This window comes from Coregonus lavaretus (assembly GCF_964263955.1).
Source record: "Coregonus lavaretus genome assembly, chromosome: 9".
NCBI classification, from domain to species: Eukaryota; Metazoa; Chordata; class Actinopteri; order Salmoniformes; family Salmonidae; genus Coregonus; species Coregonus lavaretus.
In genome coordinates, this window is record NC_139996.1 from 29,362,036 (window position 1) to 29,377,685 (window position 15,650).

A 15,650-nucleotide genomic window follows, 5' to 3' on the forward strand; every position below is an offset into this window, starting at 1 on the left:
TGGTGGTCACATCAGATACTGACTGGTTTTCTGATCCACGCCCCTACTTTTTTTAAAGGTATCTGTGGCCAACAGATGCATATTTGTCTTCCCAATCATGTGAAATCCATAGATTTGGGCCTAATGAATTGATTTAAATTTACACATTTCCTTATATGAACATATGAATCTTTCAAATTGTTGCATATTGTGTTTATATTTTTGTTCAGTGTACATACTGTGTTCAGTTTGTCATGTTTAACTGACAAAAATATCCACACTGGGGCGCATGCTAAATGATAAGCATGCTAATCGAAGCCCATGTATAGTCAATGAGTCGAACTGACTAAATTAGCAAGCTAGTAATTAGTGAGTATCGTTGGAGAGGATTATGGCGAGTTAAAAGCCTGCTGGATCATGCAATTAGGAGTAGCCCTGTCTCGTTACAGCCTGAATTTTAAATTGAGTCACTGATCTAAACACAATACCCTATAATGTCAAAGTGGAATGGTTTGTAGAAAATGTTAGAAATTAATAAAAAGTCCAAAGCTGAACTGTCTATAGTCAGTAAGTATTCAACCCCTTTGTTATGGTAAGCCTAAATAAGTTCAGAAGTAAAAATGTGCTTAACAAATCGTATAATAAGTTGCATGGACTTTTTCCATGTTCAATAATAATGGTTAACATGATTTTTGAATGACTACCCCACCTCTGTACCCCACACATACAATTATCTGTAAGGTCCCTCAATCAAGTAGTGAATTTCAAGCACAGATTCAACCAGAAAGACCAGGGAGGTTTTTCAATGCCTTGCAAAGAAGAGCACCGATTGGTAGATGTGTACAAAAAAAAAAAGCAGACGCTGAATTTCCCTTTGAGCATGGTGAAGTTATTAATTAGGCTTTGGATGGTGTATCAATACTCCCAGTCACTACAAAGATACAGGCGCTCTGCTGCACTCAGTTGCCAGAGAGGAAGGAAACTGCTCAGTGATTTCACCATGAGGCCAATGGGGATTCTAAAACAGTTACAGAGTTTAATGGTTGTGATATGAGAAAACAGGATGGATCAACATCATTGTAGTTACTCCACAATAATAACCTAAATGACAGAGTGAAAAGAAGGAAGCCTGTACAGAATAAAGATATTCTAAAACATGCATCCTGTTTGCAACAAGGCACTTAAGTAATACTGCAAAAAATGTGGCAAAGAAAATAACTTTTTGTCCTGAATACAAAGCATTATATTTATGAGTATTTCCAACACAATACATCACTGAGTATCACTCTTCATATTTACAAGCATGGTGGTGGCTGCATCATGTTATGGGTATGCTTGTCATCAGAAAGGACTAGGGAGTTTCTTAGGATAATAAGAAATGGGATGCAGCTATAAGCACAGGCAAAATCCTAGAGGAAAACCTGGTTTAGTCTGCTTTCGAACAGACACTGGGAGACAAATTCACCTTTCAGCAGTACAATAACCTGAAACACAACTGGAGTTGCTAACCGAGACAACATTGAATGATGCTAAGTGGCCGAGTTACAGTTTTGACTTAAATCGGCTTAAAAATCTATGGCAAGACTTGAAAATGGCTGTCTAGCAATGATCAGCAATCAACTTGACAAAGCATGAAGAATTTTAAAAAGAATAATGGGCAAATATTGTCCAATCCAGGTGTGCAAAACTCTTAAAGATCTTCCCCAAAAGACTCACACCTGTAATCGCCGCCAAAGGTGCTTCCACAAAGTGTTGACTCTTGAGTGTAAATACTTATGTAAATGAGATATTTCAGTATTTCATTTCCAATAAATGTGCAAACATCAAAATAAATAAAAACACTGTCATTATGGGGTATTGTGTGTAGATGGGTGAGAAAACAATTGGTTGTAACACAACAAAATGTGGAATAAGTCAAGGGGTATGAATACTTTCTGAAGACACTGTATATGCACTTACAGTTCCTGTGTGGCTCAGTTGGTAGAGAATGGTGCTTGCAACGCCAGTGTTGTGGGTTTGATTCTCACGGGGGACTAGTATGAAAATGTATGCAATCACTACAGTAATTCGCTCTGGATACAAGTGTCTGCTAAATGAAGTAAATGTGTTTTCGTTTTAGAAAGTTTTCGTTTTTTGTGTGTTTAACTAGCTGGCTAGCTAGCTTAAAGGGATAGTTCACCCAAATTACAAAATGACACATTGGTTTCCTTACCCTATAAGCAGTCTATGGACAAGGTATGAGAGCAATCCATGTTTTGGTTTAGTTTCCCTGGTACTGTTTCCACATGCTAACGTTCTAGCATTTGTGGCACAAATCCTATTCAAGTCAATGGACCGATATAAGCAATTTTGCGGATCATGTCCAAATCATCCAAAAGTATCTAACATTGATTGTGAAGCTCAACAAAGTCACTTATAGATGATTTGAACATGATGCATGAAAAATGCTAATATTGGTCCCATGACCTTAATGGAATTTTTGACACAAACGCTAAAACTTTAGCATGTGCAAATAGTGCCACCGAAACTAAACCAAAGCATGGATTGCTATCATACAGTACCTTGTCCATCAACTGCTTACAGGGTAAGGAAATGATCCCTTTAATACCATTCACATATTTCTAACTTGTTATGAAGCCAAGAGATTGCTAAATCTAGTTATATTTGCCATTGGCTTGACTGGCAGCAAGTTGAGTGGATGAACAGGGCAGGGGCAACACCTCTTTGTTGCTTGTTTGTTAGCTGATTAATTTCAGTACAGCTGTGGCAGTTAACAGGCAATAACAAGCTACAGAAGATGAGTAAATAAATGGGGAAATTTACTTTTGAATTGATCTATGCTTCATATGACATATATTATTCATGTCCATGTTGCTCATTGCTCATCATTGCTCCAATGTCTCATACCCCATTCTGTTGCCAGCAACATCTGTTGGCAATATTGCTCACAAAATGCCAGTGTATCATCAGCTTTAGTCTGCAGAACAGCACACATTACCAAAGCTACATGATCACACATGTAGCATGATCCAGGTTAGTTAAAAGGGTTATTTACCTCTTTTGCATATTCTGGCATCTGTCGCTATGAGGGTTGTTTGGTTACAGCTGATTGGTCAGTCAACACCAGTCAAAACCAATCCAAATGACAACTGTGTGTATCGTTACTTTACATTGGTCATACTGTACTAACTAGCCTCCAGAAATCATGGGCTAATGTGCTGGCATCGTTGGACTCCCAGTGTGAGCTCTGACATAGACAGAAGAGAAAATTCAGACAGATTATGATGCCACATTATGACTGCAATGCAGCTACCTAAATACCCTTTCATCTCTGCACCTTAACCAAGCTCTATAACTTCCAATCTCTCTTCCAGATTCTTCATAGGAAAATCATGTTTCAGTGATGTTAATTTGAATGTTTTGCTTACTCAGTTTCAATGAGACAGCCTGGGAGTGCCGTCACCCCAGCCACCCTGAGTATGCATATGATGAAGCAGACAATGAGCATGAGGAGGGGCGTGATAAAACCGAGCAAGCTGTTTCTAAAAAAAGAACGAGTAATTAGTGAATATCATTGGAGAGGAGTATGGCGAATTAGAAGCCTGCTGGATCATGTAATTAGGAGTAGCCCTGTCTCGTCCACAGCACTGAGAGGAGGGTTCTGTAGGGATACTGCAACAGCAGCATCCCTTGGATCTCAGTGTGGGAAATATAAGAACCACAATGGCCATGCCTTCATCTTGACTACTTTAATGCTTGTGGAAAACATGATAAATATATTTCACAAAAATATTAGGATTGTGTATGATCATGACAATAATATGTTTGCCTTTAAATCAATGTGTGCATTTACAATTCTAATTTTTAATTGAGGCTTAAAACAGACTTTGAAGAGGCATGGCTAGCTAGCGGATCATCTGTTTATTATATCGACAGACGAGCACATGTGCCATTTCCCCTCTGTAGGAAGTGTGTATGTGGGAGTAGGTTATAGACAGTGTGTTGGTGTATGGGGGAGGGGGGTCTCCAGCAGAGTTGCAGAGCCATGCTTCTGCCTGAGAGCAGCAGTGTAGTCGGCCCCAATTGGAGCTCCAGACATATAGTGGCTTTTCTCTGCTCTATGAATCTGTTGAAGGGAGCAGCAGTGAGGCGTCTAAACGGACAAGTGGTGCACGTGCTGAGGGCTCAAAGCTCAATGATTCACTGTGTTGTGTATGTTTCATGGAGCCAGTCCACCCACTGAGCACAACAGCCCAGTTGTTTGATGGTTTCACCAGGCCCTGAGCTTGGTTTCACTTGGCCCTGAGCTTTGTTTCACCTGGCCCTGAGCTTGGCTCCAGGAGAGCATACTAACAATACACCCAATGTTATCAGACTCTCACATGTGTGTCTATGCAAATGTCTAAAAAATGGGCCATTAAGATTGGTTGCTGATAGGTGCCTTAAGCTTACGTTGGCTAAATTTATGGCAAAGGGAGACATCTGCTCTTATTTCTTCAAATCTACTTACATTGTACGGTTTATATAACCATTCGATTAATTTGACTTTGGATTAATATCAATCCCCATAAATAGATAGCTAATTGAAAGAATAGAGGAAAAAAGCTCTGTTTAAATAGCTGCCTTAGAGAAGAGAGGGGTTTATGATAGAATGGATCTGAGAGAAAGCAGATAAGAACAGGTATGAAGTCATAAATAAAGTAGTTAGAAGACTGACAGCACCACATTAAAGGCTTTTAAACAAATTGGGTGCTCAGAGAGGCATATTGCCTATGTGCTACAACATGTTTTGTAGCTCAGCTATATAACCACTGTGACACAGAACACTAGCACAAGCCATAGGACATTATGCCATGAACTCCAACAAGCTCAGATAATGGGTTCCCTGATAATATTAGCATAATCTTAATACAGATTCTGAAGGAGGCCCCGGTTTTAGCCATAAGACAGGAACTCTGCTACCTCCAGCTCTTTGCATTATGTGTGAAGTGAAGAGAATGGATTTCCTTTTATTCTGCTAGAATAAGCACTTTGATCTGCAACAAATGAAGTGCCAGATTATTGCCTATGCTAACATTCTGTACAGTAGGCTAAAGCCAGTGCCATTTACACGTAATATGCTAAATATAAAAGTTGTTGATTACCAATTGCCACTGTTATTGTGCTGTGGTAATTTTGTTGAAACAGTCAGTTGGGTGTTATTTAAAAAATAGTGCTGATTACTGTCATGTGATGATGGCCACTCTGAAAACATCTAACTCTTATCCCAGAGGGGCGATATGGGAAAGCGCTCTCCAACCATCTGCTTTCTGTCACTGTACACTAATTTACTGCAACCAAACCTTCCTTAGGTAGGCTGAGAGTGCAATAGCACTGACAGCAACAAAACACCACGTTTTTTTGCAAGGAAATAGAAGGCACTGAGAATTGCTCAGGTGGGTCCACTTGAATAGGTTGCCAAGCATGGGCTAAAGCAAATCAAGATTTATGTCCAATCGACATAATCATTAACTAAATTGATTACATTAATGTATTGGCAAGGAAAACCATTTATTGATGTATGTCAGTGAATAAGACTGACACTTACACATGTGTATTCAAGACTGCCAACTGTTCTATGATCTTTTTTTATTAAAACAATTAAAATGGTCTATGGTAGGCCTATTCTGTGAATTACATGGACTTAGGACCTACCCTTATATAGCCAGCCACCTGTCTACTCTAGTCTATCTCATGGGTAATGAGCCTTCACTATCTGACTGCCTTGTGAAATGTATGCTTTTCATTCTCTGAGTAACAAGGAGTTACCATTCCACCTCATTAGGTTCAAAAAGAAGTGTCAATTCACGAATAATACAACTTCCATGTTTGGTTAATGAGAGTAGTCAGGTGGAACGTTTCATTCGAAACACCTGAGGACTAAGGTATCTCCTGCATGAGAAAAAAAAAACAGCTCACGCAACGTCTTCAATTTTACTTGTTTTGAATTCGCTGTCCAAGGTTCTGAAATGTGGTTTCCCAAGGATACTTCACGTGACTTCGCTTTCTAGCTCAGCTCACTGGTTTCGGGAGATTTCACGTGAGAATACGACAAACCACCTCGCGCACACTATAATTATCTTCCTTTGCCAGTCTCGGTTTAATGTCAGTCTCGGTTTAAACTCATAGTCGGTCTGTTTTTTCTTTATTTTTATGTAGGAATGTGGGAGTTGAAGCCCTAACATCTCTTCAACGAATTTAGGATGATACATCTGTGTTCTTTGTTTAGTTTCTCTCTTTTTTTACTTCATGCCAACATGGTAAATATAGGGGCAGAGCTGGCTACTGCTTGTCCGCAATCAGAAAGTCCACGTATGTCTGGGTACCGGCTTTAAGAGGATGTAAGGATCAAGTAGCTTTTTTCAACCAAAGTCTCCTTATAAAAATGCAGAAGGGAATACGACTTAATGATGGTCATGTCACCTACCTGGGTCTTTTGGCAAAGAAGGATGGTACGAGGCGAGGTTGCTTGAGCAAAAGGAGCTCAGACAACACAAAATGGCACACAAAGTGGTTTGCTTTATTACAAAATATGCTGTTTTATTTTGAGAGCGAGTCCAGCTCTCGTCCTGCGGGATTATACCTGTTGGAGGGATGTGTGTGTGACAGAGCGCCGTCACCTAAACCCTCACAATCATCCAAGGAGTGTTTAGAAAAGCAGGTAGGAATAGCACACACACAAGTTCACAACATTGTTTCATTTGTCTTTTTTTTTTTTTTACGACTATAAAGTTATAGGTTGTCATTGAATAAACATGAATGATGCACCAGTTACCGACGTGCAGATATCCTTATGATGAGGTTGAAAGCAGGTAGTCATGTGAATCAGATGGTTCAGTGTTATCAGTGCATGTAGAGGATATTTTTGGGGAAAAGTATCCTTCATTAACCCCCCCCCCCCCCCCCCCCCCCCCCCCCCCCCCCCCCCCCCCCCCCCCCCCCCCCCCCCACCCCCCCCCCCCCCCCCCCCCCACACACACACACACACACACATTATTTATGCTATTTAACCTATCCCTCTTTATCCACAGCAAGTATTACATTACAGTCCAGTGAAATTATAACCTACAGTTGGACTCTATCAGATTCAATTCAGAGCCGTTTGCTCAGTGTGCGTGTGTTATGTAATCTGTGCATCGGATTAATGATTCCATTATCAACACCTAATTGAATACCGAGCTGCCTCGCGGTTTTACTGCATTGTTTTTATTATATTTTATTAACAAGTATTTATTCGGTTTTGCTGCATTGTGCCTATATCGGGTTTGATTATTTTAGACAAAAATACAATAGGCAATTTATTGTCAATTATGGATTTCTACATGGTCTATAGGCCCACATGTTTTTGTTTTTTTATGTCGTTGATCTGGAACTATTGTTGTCAAACCTACGTAATGTTATCTCACTGTTATACAGTCAAGTTTGGTGACACTGTTTTCTTTTCTTTTTTCAAGAAAATTGCGCTAAAGAAAAAAAGGTATTGCGTACCACAGTCGCCATCTTGCGGAAATTTGACGTAATATCACTGTTTGACGTATTGATTTAACTCTAGCACTGATATTAATAGCATCCTACCTTGGCAACTGAGTCTGCAGCAAATATTGTTTAATAACAAGACCGTAGGCCAGTTACAACGGGCATGGGGTCATCATCAATATTGTTGTTATGTTTTGGAACACTGTATTTTGCTCTCAGAGAAATAGGATGAGTTATTCCTTCACATTGGGAGCAGAGGATGAGGCTGTTCAAATCTGGAAGAAAAAATAAAACAATAATTTGTCTTGATTGGCTTCTTACTGTGGGCCTATGATGCTGCAACCTGGTCTCAGATCATTTCGTATTATTCTTTATGTAAATCCGAGACACTCCATTTAGTATGATATGTTAAGTGTCATATGGTATGTATTCATTTGTGGATGTTCATCACCCATTTCCTATAGGCTGCAACCTGGTCTCAGAGCATTTTGTATTATTCTGTCGGTAAATCTGAGGCACTTTAAGGTTAGGGTTAAGTTTAGGAGTTAGGTTAAAGGGTTAAGGTTAGGGTTAAGGTTAGGAGTTAGGTTAAAGGTTTAAGGTTAGGGTTAGGGGAAGGGTTAGCTAAAAGGGTTAAGGTTAGGGTTAGGGTTAGCTAACATGCTAAGTAGTTGCAAAGTAGCTAAAAAATATATTTACACTCAAGTACTTTTAACTAATGAAGCATATCCATTGATTTGGAAGAATATGATTTACAATACTGGAGTAGGCTAATCCTGTAGAAGAATACACCATAAGATCCTACTTCCTTACTTCAGATAAAATGGTTAACTGATACTCTTCATCTTCTTATATGGCTCATCTTGTTTCACATTCCTTACAGAAAAACAGTTATGAAAAACAGAATTAAAAGTGGTGGTGCAATCTTGGTGTTCTCTATTACTGAAAAGGAAAGTTAGTGTTGTGCACGTTAAGGAGGATGTAATGATTGTGGAATGTTTTGTGTGTAGGTTCATTGGATTGAGGCTCTATCTGCTAGTAGTTCTGTTTACGTCTGTTCTGTTCTGTTCTGTTCTGTCTGCAGTCTCTATCCATGACTGTATAGGGCTGCAGTCCAAAGTGAGTCCAGGCCTTTCCTGTGAACAGCTGTCCCTGTGCTGACAAAGCAGTATGTGGCATATTGGCTAATATTTTGCTCTCCCAGTTCCCCTCATAAGAGAATGAAAACTCCGCATATCATGAACGTACAAATTGTTTCAGAGGAATTTGTCAGGAATTTCCTTCTTTTGATCCATCCTTTTCAACATGATTATTGGGTGGCTTACTAAAACAAAACACAAGATTATAATGTTGTTTTGATAGTGTCTGAGAGTCTGTATTTGAAGGAATGATCCATTCCCATCTGTCTCACTCCATAGCTGCTAGAGTCAACAGGCTCTGTTCACAACTCAATGCAATGTTACATAGTTCAGATTATATTTGTCACACCCCATTGCATCCTACTAACATCTCCAAGCCAGCATACATTACTTCTCATAGCAATTATTTATTAGAAAACAAGAACACCACCATACTCTCACATTTGTGAGTGTTCATTGGCCAGTCAGTGTGAGCAATAAATAATAAATGATACGTAATTTCTTTCATATAGAAGAATGAGCAGTATATTCATGCCTTGTGAGTATGCATAACCATAGACCATGCACCTTGTTTACACACAAATAGCAAGTTCATCCTTAATGAAAATATATAGGATGGCACAGAGGCAGTCAACAGCCTAAATCTGTGACAACCATAGGATTGGAGATGTAGACTTTTAAAGTTCAATCGAGTTTAAGGCTTAACTGAATGAACAACGGAGACAAAATACAATATGAAAGTTGATTAAAATAGGTTGGGGGAGTGGCCTTGTCTCAGAGGGAAGATCCTTTGATGGCAGGTAGTCCTCAACTACATATTATCTTCAATAGTCATGGTATGCTGGTTTGTAATCAATGTACTGTCCTATTCATATAACCTGTACCATATTTATCTCACTCTCATTTCTGGCCTCACACATTGGCAGCTTTAATTGAAATTTGACTGTGAAGTAAAATGCTATGATGTAGGTCGTTGTGAAGTTTAACAGCTTAAGAGGCCACCATATTGAGGAGAGCACAGAAAGACAGGGGTGCTTGTGCTTTCTAAAGAAAGCATTAATGCCCCAGGTAGAATGACAGGTCAGTAGACGTCTTGCCTTTCTCCTATTTGCATAAAAATCAGGAGTTTGAATGACCTTTGAACTGTTAACTCATTACAGTTCTGGATTGAGCATTTATTCCCACATTCAATGTATCCCCAAATGCTGTTATCTAAAGATTATAAGGTATTTTAGCCCATGGTTCCTATGGCAACCCTATTTGCATCTCAAATAATTATGTGTGGAAGGACTCGGGGACTGCAGAGAGTATCTGTGTGTCATCGCGCCTCCCCTCCCTTCCACTATTAACACAACCAACCGCTATCTGTGCTAAATTTGTTCCTTGCAGTACCTTGGAGGGGTCAGGGCCCATTGGGGAACAGCAGCATTTTACAGCATTTGGCAACCAGTGATGGCTGTTGTTTTTCTGTTCTGTTCTTTCTTACCAATCTAAAAAATGCTAGCTGACATAGGCTAATTGAGTGATCGTCAGTGTCTGACATAAAAAGTTGAGACCCTGACTGAGTTCCTACATTTTTTATTTAAATGCATAGGCAGTCGTCTAGCTGACTAGCTATGCCCCCTGATATTAAGAAACCATTTAAAGTGTGTGTGTTATGATTCAGCTGTAAACATAAAGCATGAAGGAGGCTGTGTGTTAAACAAGCCACTATCCCTTCTCTTAAAGAGAGGATGAAGGAAAACTACGACAACAACAAGCATGCATCCCTGAAAAAAATAGATCTGATTATCTTTGAAGGGAGGATGAATACCATTCAGCCATGAATAGTGATGAGGTGCAGGTTGATGGGCGCCTGTTGGCCAACGATTAGGCTGGGCTTTCGCTCAACATGGCTGCTGCCAAAGTACACATTAGGAGTCACCTTGAGTGTGATTCCAATGTGTGAGATGTGATAATGCAGGCTGTTCTTTTGCCAAGCAGCGCTGATCTTTTCCCTTGCTAATCGTTGTGTGTTTTGGTGTGGTCAGTGCATATTTTCAAAAGAAAAGTGTAAGTGCACTGAGATTCTTATTTGAAGAAAGAAAAGTTATCATATGTTAATGGAGTGGTAAATGTACAACAACAGTTAAGAAATTGACTAAATGTACAAAACAGAGTCTGGCATGGTCTGAAATGAACTTTTAGTCCACCAGCTAATATGGATTGTCTATGATCGTTAAGTGACTGTGATGGTTCGTACATAGACCTAGTGGTGCTGGGGAATTCAGCGTAGAGAAGGCCAGCTTAGTTAAAATGGAGTGAGACAAGTAGCGCTAAGAGCCTATCCATTCGCACAGAGTGGAGTTGCTAGGTAACAGGTAGTGCACAGTTATGTAATTGGCAATGCCTCCAGCTTACATGTCTTATGGCTTTTCCTCCTGGGAGCCAGAGCCATCCAGGCAGCCAGGCAGTCAGAGGGAGGCTTCCTACTAAAAGCCCCATTGATCGAGCTGGTGGGTGAAGATGTGGGTTTCCTTTCCCCACCCCCCTCTGTGCAGTGTACTCCCCTAATGTCAACAATGAGAAAGGGTACACACAAGCTTAGATTGTGAGAGGGTTCATGGTTTCAATTATGTGTGTCTGCAGCACACTGATTTAATGGCCAAAAATACTCTTCATATTCTTCTGTTAAAAATATTATTTTTGTGTAATTGTGTTTGTGTTGTAGTGCCTATACTGTGTATTGTCTGACCTTTTCATTGAATTTTGTGGTTATAATATGATAGCTCATTTAGATTTCTATGGACTGAGAAAATACTTTTTCTCATACAATGTATTAAAAAACAAAGAATCCAAATGCCGCTTTACCCATGCAATGTAGTAATGTGTTTTAGAGCTAATTAAGCCTTTGTTTTTCTGTGTGTTTCAGTACTACTTCACTGTAAATTTCACCCATGAAAACCAGAAAGCCCTGGAGTTGCGTACAGAGGATGTAAAGGACGGTGATGAATGGGTGGCTGCAATAACACATGCCAGGTACCAGGCCTCTACTACAACCTGTCTACCTAGTCAACACCTGCATCAACACACACATGTGCTATTATTGATGTCTACTGTATGGCTGGGCATGAGGCATGGTTTGAAATGTACAACTTGACTGTTGGGATGTGATAGAAGTGTCATGCTGCATTAAGGCAATGTTTTTGACATACATTTCTGGGGACAAATGCTGTAGAAAACCTGATAGGGACCTTGAGAATAATTGTTTAAACATTAATGTCACCTGAGGTAAAAGTATGTATGCGGCTCATGTTAAAACATATTGCTGATATACTCTGGTTTTAGATGATGTTATTGAACTGTTAGTAGAAAATTGGTATTGTATAATTTCAGTTGAATGAAACAGGGTGACTGGTGATGTAGCTTACTGTATAATAATTATTGTGAAATAAGCAGTGCCATTGTAATGATTGGTGGTCTATTGTGACTGTGGATTTGGGCACAGCTCTGAGGTTATTCTGAACAATATGGGCCTGCTGTATTTTGATTGGTTATCTCCTATGAGATGTGCAGCAATGTAATGTAGCTACACTTAACTGAGCACAAAGGATATGAATATTCACACCACTGCATTATGAGGCTGTTCATAGACCTACACACCTGAGAGTGCTGTATGGGTACATATGTGACTGGTGGATGTATACAGTCTGCATGGGGGAGCATACAGTCTTGAGTGTGTCTATCTGGACCTCTGAAAGTATGGAAACATGTCTGTGGAGAGTTGCTGCAGTGTGTGTGAGTGTGTTTCCTATCCACAGTTACAGGAACCTGGCCACGGAGCACGAGACGCTCATGCAGAAGTATCTCCATCTAATTCAGATCGTGGAGACAGAGAAAACGGTTGCTAAGCAACTTCGACAACAGATAGAGGATGGGGAAATAGAGATTGAACGGCTAAAATCAGAGGTAATATTCATTATGATTCCTTCTGCCTCAGTGGGGGATTGTTATGTTTTTTTTTACTAAACAGGAAAGGGTTTGGAGCTTGTGTGGGATCTAGCGCAACTACAGTACAGTGAAATATCTCTCAGGAGCACCACTCAAGATTTCTAGGATTTTGTCATCTGAGTGAACTAAAACGGATAATGGCTGTGCTAGTTGTTTCTTTATGTCTATATCATTTAATAATACGAGAGAGAGAGAGATTCGGATAGATTGGGAGAGCCACTCTGTCACAAAGAGATGCAGACCCACCACTTTACATCTCCACTCACAAGCAATCCCTCCAATAGAGCTATGCTCCCTGCTGTATTCTTCAGATCAAATAGTCATTTTACTTTAATGTGCAAATGTTGGCCTTGAAATGAAATGGTGTGCTGAATATGCATGAACAAGGCTTTATTATACAGAGTGCTACCACCCCCCCCCCCCCCCCCCCCCACCCCAAAAAAAAGAAATAACATTACAATAAACTCTTTCAGCCTATTCAAAGTCAATGGAGACACTTCCCTTCAGACAGTTCTGAGTAGCTCCCAGCTCTTTATGCAACACATTTATCGCTGTTCTATGTACAGCAGCACAGTATCGCACAGTGTGAGTCTGCATTTCTAACCAATGGAAATGAGTGCTGATGTAGAGATATCAGCCAAGTGAACATAATTAGTATTGCCACCACTACTACCACATGTCAGAGCTGGCAGCTTTGACAGCCTCTAAACTCATTTGGCACAGTCACTTTACCCCTACCTACAGTCACTTTACCCCTACCTACATGTACAAATTACCTCAACTAACCTGTACCCCCGCACATTGACTCGGTACTGGTACACCCTGTATATAGCCTCATTATTGTTATTTTATTGTTTTACTTATTATTATTTCTTTTTTTGTACTTTAGTTTATTTAGTAAATATTTTCTTAACTCTATTTTCTTAAAACTGCATTGTTGGTTAAGGGCTTGTAAGTAAGCATTTCACGGTAAGGTCTACACCTGTTTGTATTTGGCGCATGTGACAAATAAAATGTGATTTGTTTTGATTTGAATATGCTGGGAAGTGAGGAGGAAACTTGGAGAGCAGGTTGTGAGTGATGATGACTGGTGGATCCTGTCTGTGGCTGTCCTCTCTGGCAGATTTCCGGGCTGCACAAAGACAACGGGAAGATCCAGTCGAGTCCAACAGCCGAACCCAGTGAAGATGATGACTCTGAACTCAAGAAAATAAAAAAAGTACATATTTACACAAAAGATTTTCGACTTTATTTTCAGTATATTTGCCAATGATGCGGGAAAAAAACTCACCTTCCATTCCCCATGATTCCGGTGGTCCACTAGGTGCAGAGTTTCCTACGAGGCTGGATGTGCAGGAGGAAGTGGAAGACCATCATCCAGGACTACATCCGGTCTCCCCACGCAGAGAGCATGAGGAAGAGGAACCAGGTGGTGTTCAGCATGCTGGACTCTGAGGCTGAGTATGTCCAGCAGCTCCACATACTGGTCAACAACTTCCTCCGACCGCTCCGTATGGCCGCCAGCTCCAAGAAACCACCCATCACCCACGACGACGTCAGCAGCATCTTCCTCAACAGGTGTGCAGCTGTAGATGATCACACCAAGCTAACCACTCACACTGCTGTCTCTCACCTCTCTCTGGGAGACAGTGATTCGACTGTCTCAATGCCTTAGGAGTTTATGTTCATGCATTACAACTATGGTCGATAATGAAAACATAATGACCCTGAGATGTGATGGCATTATACTGTGTCAAAGCCTCATTCTAAGATATTTATTTTGTATTTTATTTAATCTTTATTTATATAGGTAAGTCAATTAAGAACAGATTCTTATTTGCAATGACAACCTGTCAAGAGGCAAGTGCAGCGGTATAAAATCTTAACACACTTGCACATACAGGCATATTCGCTGTTTGCATGTTTGAATCCTTTTCACCTAACTATGGCTAGTTGTGATGCGTGTGATAGAAGGAGTCAGGCGCAGGAGAGTAATACGCATCCAAAGAGTTTATTCCGTTGATAAACAGTTGCGCAAGCATGCGACAACAACACTCAGGCACAGGGGAAAATACTATCCTGGCAACAACAAGGTAAGGGTAGCTCAACCGAGCTACACACAGCTCACAACAAACAATCACCCACACAGACAAGGAAGCAGAGGGAACACTTATACAATGACTAATTGGGGATAAGGACCAGGTGTGTGTGATTAATAGACAAGACAAGTGGAGTGATGATAAATGGATCGGCAGCAGCTAGTAAGCCGGTGACGACGAACGCCGAAACCTGCCCGAACAAGGAAGGGAGGCAGCCTCGGCGGAAGTCGTGACACTAGTGTATATTTTTCTCAGAATGGACACTTAACGTCTTGTTGATTTCCCCTTTACTTTAGTGAGACCATCATGTTTCTGCATCAAATATTCTACCAAGGGTTGAAAGCAAGAATAGCAAGCTGGCCAACATTAGTTTTGGGTAAGCTGACTAAACTACATTTTTCGGGGTCATTCAATGGATGGATGAATATGATAATACTATGTCCTAAATGTCCTCATATATCATCTATCAATCTCTCATTCACTTGTTGGTCCTCTCTCTTCACAGCGGACCTGTTTGACATCCTGCTGCCCATGCTAAACATCTACCAGGAGTTTGTGAGGAACCACCAGTACAGTCTGCAGATCCTGGCACACTGTAAACAGAACCGAGACTTTGACAAGCTGCTGAAGCAGTATGAGGCCAAGCCAGACTGTGAGGAGAGGACTCTGGAGACCTTCCTCACCTACCCCATGTTCCAGGTAGGCATACTGTACTGTAAATTCCACTATCTTCTCATTGACTGTCCAGCCCCCGTCTCTCAGCTCAAACAGCTCTCTCAGTTCAGACAAAGGCTCCTCCATTGATCACCAACAACAGAGTAGCCGTTTGTCTCACATGCCTTTGCTCAGAATATCCCTGTTGTTTTTTTCATAACCACATAAACCGGTTGTTTGTGAAGCTCACGATTTCATAATGGCTCTTTTCTGG

The 15,650-nt window shown here is 40.5% G+C and overlaps 1 protein-coding gene across 1 annotated transcript in view; it reads left to right on the top strand.

The window, feature by feature from the left end:
- Nucleotides 1–6,403: 6,403 nt before the first annotated feature.
- rasgrf1 (Ras protein specific guanine nucleotide releasing factor 1) overlaps nt 6,404–15,650 on the top strand; it is a gene marked incomplete at both ends in the record, with an annotated part of 32,383 nt that continues 23,136 nt past the window's right edge. Inside the window, 7 exons of the mRNA XM_084168095.1 lie at nt 6,404–6,679; nt 11,545–11,651; nt 12,434–12,581; nt 13,747–13,842; nt 13,948–14,201; nt 15,019–15,098; nt 15,228–15,421. Of these exons, the coding sequence (XP_084024221.1) occupies nt 6,404–6,679; nt 11,545–11,651; nt 12,434–12,581; nt 13,747–13,842; nt 13,948–14,201; nt 15,019–15,098; nt 15,228–15,421 (1,155 nt within the window). The remainder of the gene's footprint in view (nt 6,680–11,544; nt 11,652–12,433; nt 12,582–13,746; nt 13,843–13,947; nt 14,202–15,018; nt 15,099–15,227; nt 15,422–15,650) is intronic.